The sequence below is a fragment of the Leucopleurus acutus genome, assembly GCF_964270905.1.
Source record: "Leucopleurus acutus genome assembly, chromosome: 2".
Lineage (NCBI taxonomy): Eukaryota > Metazoa > Chordata > Mammalia > Artiodactyla > Delphinidae > Leucopleurus > Leucopleurus acutus.
Window position 1 is genome coordinate 139,691,150 of NC_139143.1, and position 5,618 is coordinate 139,696,767.

A 5,618-nucleotide genomic window follows, 5' to 3' on the forward strand; every position below is an offset into this window, starting at 1 on the left:
TGACCTTATCCTGATAATAGTCTTATACTTTCTGGATTCTTACAGTCTTCTCTGGTTTTCCTATTCCAGAGATAGGAAAAGATTTCAGAGCCTTTTTTCCCCCATGTGTTTCATGGCAGAGTTAACTTTTATAAGTTGTCAAGTCACAGGAAGTTTTATTTGTATTTTACAACCAGAGGACAAAATTCCAGGCTATTATTTTGGGCCAATAACACCTAAAGACAAGTTTCCAAATATTCCTGAGACCATACATTGTAAGCAGCTTGCCTGTAGTACAGCATTTAAACTGAATTACAGTTTCACTTTAACAATGAAATAAAACTATTCAACAACAAAAATAAAGCCTATTAAAGGGACACAAGAGCTCTCAGATATGCTGTCCCTTTAAAAAAAACAGCAATTGCATTATTAAGAAAATAATTTTTTTTTCAAGTATACAATTTATTTTTATTTACAATACCCTATAAAAATGTAAATTTAGAAACTTTAATTTTTATTAATTAAAACCAAACAAAAAAGATAAAGCACAGAAAAGAAGAAATAATAATCAAGCCTTCACTTGATCGGTTGTGAAGGGAAGGTAGGAAAGGCGCCTAGTGGAAAATGATGGCAGAGGGCAAGCTAGGGAATGTCATGGGGAACAGCTGGTGGAACCTAGAGCCACTGAATGGGAAGAAATGGAGGTGGAGAACAAGGAGAGCTGGATATAACTGAGGACCTTACTGTTGTACATTTATGTGCAAAATGTTAAATCTCATTAAATATCATAACCTGTCCCCCACTACATTCGAAAAGGCTAGAACAGCAAAATGTGCATCAGGACAGTCATGTGAAATTAATTCAGATTTAATTTTCTTGAGGGCTATAATCACCAGGGATCAAAACCCCTTATCCTGGTTGACCGCTGAATGGGGGAGGGATAAGTGACTAGGGTCACAGCAGGCTTGTCCCTGCTCGCATTCAGACCCAGGCCCCTGGCTGCCTGGGAATGGGACCTGGGTGAGATGAAGCAGCGAGGACGGCAGCTCTGCCCACAGTGTGGAGGAAACTGAAGAGCAGCACAGGCCGGACTTAGCTTCCATGGTTAGGTGTGGAGGTTTCTCCCCATGGCACCAAATAAAAACAGAAAAGAGAGAAGTGAAAGCATGGCTTACTGAAGTAGTCTCAGGAAGACAGACTGAATGTGCAAAAGCTACACTGTGGAAGCGGGCTCTAGGTTATGGTCATCTTGGGCAACCTTCCATGCACTCGAGGGGACAGGCTCAAGTACACTGCAGTTGTAGCAGGAAAAAGGCTTAACCGTGCACTGTTTTCACTGAGGTGGACAGAACCAAAGGAAATACAAGTGGGGAGGAGATAAAGAACTTCTCAGCCTAGAGCTGGGCAGCAGCCAATTAAGAGTTCTGGTTTTATTAAACGTGCTCCATACCCTATATTTACATGAAAACAAGTAGAACCCACCAAATTCATTACAAGAGGGACGAGAATCAGATTAAAAATACATCAACTGGTTTGTGGTTAAAGAAGGGTTGTGTCACCTAAATATTTCTCAATCTAAAATTCATTCTTTAAGCATCCTTTGGAGACCACATAAGTGTGTGTATGGGGGGTGTGTGCGCGCATATATATAGACTTCTACTTAATTGGCTCTCCTACAGTCATATTAATATGGGGCAATGAAAAAAGACTTCAGTAGGATGAGGGAAGGAATCCTTTGGCAAGCTACAATCTACTCTGAACTGGAGTAGTGGTGGTGGGATAAAGGGAGAGATTGTATTTGTGTTTCTAGGGCAAAGAAAATGCAAAATTGAGAAGAATTGGGTAAGAGTAGGACATGCAGAATTGTAACACAGACAGTAAGAAGAGACCAGCAGAAGTATCACCCAGCCACATTTCACAGACCAGTGGGGAAACACCTGGCGTTCAGAGCCAACCCCTGCGAACAGGAACCGGTCCCACAAGACGCTCTGGGGAATAAGCTACCTTCCCTCCCTCATTAAAAACAACACTCCATTGGTGGTGGCAGCAGTGCAGGTGGCAGCCAAAAGGAGGTACAGGACACATGTGGAGATCTTTTATCGTATCCCCTGAACTAGCTGCAGTTTTGTCTCCAGCAAGTTCAGTTTCTGTCGGTCAACGTAACGAGAAAACAGGGATACTAGATTTGTGGGTATAGAGACTGGCTTGGCCAGGGCTGCCTGGGGAATCCGCAGAAGTTCTCGGGTTGCCACGAACATCACCTCCGTCCACTGGTTGCTCTGCGTTGATTCTGAAGTGGGGTCTGAGCCCTGCAGGTCTTCCCCCCGGCTCAGCACGAGGAGGAGCAGTGACAGGCCGAACTTGTTCTGGAGCACAGCAGTGAGGTGAGGATTGGAGGGTGCTGGTGCAGCTGCACTCTGAGGTAGGTTCATTAGCTGTTGCAGAAGGCTGGTGACAGTCACTGATGGAAGATGATAGAGGAGAAGAGAGAAGGGACTCAATAAGCATGGCAGCACCTCATCTTGTGCATCCTTCTTGATAAGGAAAGGGAGGTTCCTGGCTGTTGTCATGAGAATGTCAGCTGCTTGCTCTGTGGAGAGGAAAGGAAGAATACGGGCAACCATTCTCTTCCCTTTTCTGATGCACATGATCTGTACAAAGTGGTCATCACTGGGCCTCTCCTGTCCAGGCAATTTCCCCCTTAAGTTGTCATACATGCTACAAATTTTGTGCTTTCTTTCATCCATCAGGGCAGGTCGCTCTTCTTCCAGACTTAGGAGGTAACGCCTTTCATAATCCTCCACATCAAGGAGTAAACTATAGGTCTTCTCAATTATGACAAGGGTTTTTCGTCTTTTGTCCCGAACCTGTTTTTCTTTTGTCTCATCATCCTCACTCCGAGATGTCACAACAGCATCAATCATTTTTCGGGGATTATTCACACTAGAGACAGTAAGCTTTCCCAAAGAGCCCTCCAACTGCACTGGCTTATAGGCGTGCTCCAGTTTGGCCACCTGAGGGGTAATGAGCTTGGTGCGCTCCTTTTTTGGGCCATCACCTTGCACTTCTTCAGCAGCTGACAGTTTCTCCAGTTTTTCAAAATAATTCTGGTAATAAAAATCATCCAGGTAGGGATCAGTGCTTTGCAGCTGCACCATCTGGATTTTAGAGACCCAATCCTTTTCTCGCTGCAACATGAGATTGGCATATGGATCCTTTCGGAGATGATCCTGATGACTGCTCCGGTGACTTCCTCTATCTCCTGCACCATTGAGATTCCGATGCTGATTCCTATTCTGTTGCTGTCTCTGATGCAAGAGTCGACGGTGCTGTGGATGAAGGTGGGTTGTGTCTGGTCTAAACATTGGGGCCTGTGATCTTAGGTTTTGCAGGTGAGGCCCTGGGCCAGGAGGGTGCTGCTGAGGAGGAGGCGGTGTAGCAGGGGCTGGAGCACTAAAGAAGGCACGGAAGCCTGGTGCTGGGGGAAGCATCTGCCCAACTCGCCCTTGCAGCAACTTGGGATTCATGGCAGCAAGTGGACTACCAACAAATCCAGGGACCCGTGCAAACTGGCTGGGAGACATCCGTCCAGGCTGTAGCTGTGCTCCTCCAAGAAGCTGTGCTCTCTGGAGGGGGCTGAGAACAGGAGGAACACTAGGAGGGAAAGGGTGACCCAGTAGGGAAGAGTTCGGGACACTGCAGAGCTGGTTTGGAGACATCCTCTCACCGTAGGGAGCAGGATAGCGTGGTGGCATTGGGGGTCGAACATGGACAGGCTTCGGACACAGAACCTGTTGGTTGAAGCTGGGTACAGCCATCTGCTTAGGTGGGGTGCCTATGGGGACAGCTCTAACAGGAGGACTCCCAATGATAGGCGAAGTTGACCGCCTCGGTAATGCACGCTCAGAAACGTCCCGATCATCTTCTGGGCCCTGTGGGGGCCTCTGAGGCAAGGCATATTCTAACACAGACACTGTAGGCATTTCCTGAGCAAGCAGTGGTCCTCGGATTCGCCTCAGAACTTCAGTTCCATCCCAGATGCTGGAATTGAGACTTCCTGGTCGGGGTTGCAACACTGGCCTGGTCTGTACTGCCCTCATGATAGCTGGATCTTCTAGTTCATTTTCAATCACCATCTTACTGAGCCTTTCTGCCAGATTCTCCTCATGATCACCCAACAAGTCCATCTCATCCCTTTCTCCATTGCCTGTTTGTTCATTAACCGCCACGGGTAGCTTTTCTTCCAATTCAGCCAGGCGCTCATGTGCTTCCTGCCAATCATCATCAACTGCACCTGACCCAAATGTATCATCATTGAATTGATCAATCTCTTCATCTTCCTCACCCAGGCCCTGAAATGCATCTTCATCTTCATCCAGAGGACAATCCTCCAAAGACTCGTAGCGGAACATTCTTGGGGGGGGGGAGGGAGCGGGGAGGGGAATAGGGGAGGGAGGGAAGAAGCGCTGACTCTGCGGGCTCCTCCGCGCGCGGGTCCTCCACCGGCTCGCGACCCCTGGCCGCCGCCGTACGCCGGAGCGTGCGTGGGAACGTGCGCAGGCGCGCCTCGGGGAGGGCGGCCTGCCCGTTCGGCGCCCGGCGGCCAAGAAAATAATTATTGAATAATTAGGTTAGGATGCTAACTCAAGGTCTTTGCCACCCAGCTTGGGGCCAGTCTCTGCTCAGTGTGTACAGAGGCAGTCCCATGTTCCAATCAGGTGATGCATTTTGGAAATATTGACCTTTAAGTGTAAATATTTTTTCCTGTGGTCTCTATCCTCTGTCAATCTTAGTGGGTTCTCACTCTGGGCTGCAGAAGCACATAGATCTTTTGACTTACTGTAGCTTGGCCGCCTCCCCAGCCCCCCTTTTTATCCTGTTATTCTATTGCTGTATATTTTCAGTTTGTTTCCACAGGCTAGATTCTTAACCCAACTGTCTATGTCTTTCTTACATGAACTGCTTTAAAATAGAATATGATGAAATGAATGTTCTCTCTGGTGATAACCTTTCTAAGTTTCTGCTTCCTTCTAAGTAGAAAGCAGTAATAACTTCTACCTCAGGGTTGTTGTGAGGTTGAGAGAGATAATGTAGGCATTTCATGTTATTCCTGGCAAGGAGCAGGAGTTCCATAAATGTTGGTGGTGATAATAGTGATGATAATGAAGGTAGGCTCATGAGTCCTGTTTGTTTCAGCTGCGTACATTGATACCTGACCTCGGAGGAGCATTATTCAGTGTTCCCCAGTGCACTCGGAGCTGCAAGAGGCATACAGCTGCTGACATGTGAATGACTTATGCAAGCTGGGTCTGTGGCACGACCCCATGATTCCCATCTAGGGCTTGTTTTTCTAAGTGAATCAGATTTACCAAGGAGCATCTCACCTAGACTGTCACAACACAAACGAAAAGAGTGTACTCTGGGGTCAGTGAATCCAGAATTCAAAATTAGAACTGTCCTAGACTATCTGGGCTTATGACTTTAGTGCATGTTTTTATCTGAGGAGGCTTACTTTCCTCCCAGAGGACTCTTCTTTGTTAACTTTTATCTAATTACGGTGGTAATAATTCTCAGTCCTTGTAGAGTCCTTGGAAATTACAGAAAGAAAAAAAAGAGAAAATTAACCTCATTCAAATCCT

The 5,618-nt window shown here is 46.7% G+C and overlaps 1 protein-coding gene across 2 annotated transcripts; it reads right to left on the reverse strand.

Annotated features, from left to right (window-relative positions):
- Positions 1 to 1,545: 1,545 nt before the first annotated feature.
- LOC309979134 (protein PAT1 homolog 1) lies at positions 1,546 to 4,391 on the reverse strand (the record flags this gene model as incomplete). Of its 2 annotated transcripts, XM_082865759.1 has the most annotated exons (2): positions 1,546 to 2,339; positions 2,496 to 4,256. In XM_082865759.1, 2 exons carry the CDS (start codon positions 4,164 to 4,166, stop codon positions 2,076 to 2,078), a joined length of 1,935 nt encoding a protein of 644 aa, XP_082721885.1. In that variant the 3' UTR covers positions 1,546 to 2,075. The 2 variants fall into 2 exon arrangements, with proteins under 2 accessions (XP_082721885.1, XP_082721884.1); XM_082865758.1 differs by having other exon boundaries at positions 1,546 to 4,391.
- Positions 4,392 to 5,618: the final 1,227 nt, after the last annotated feature.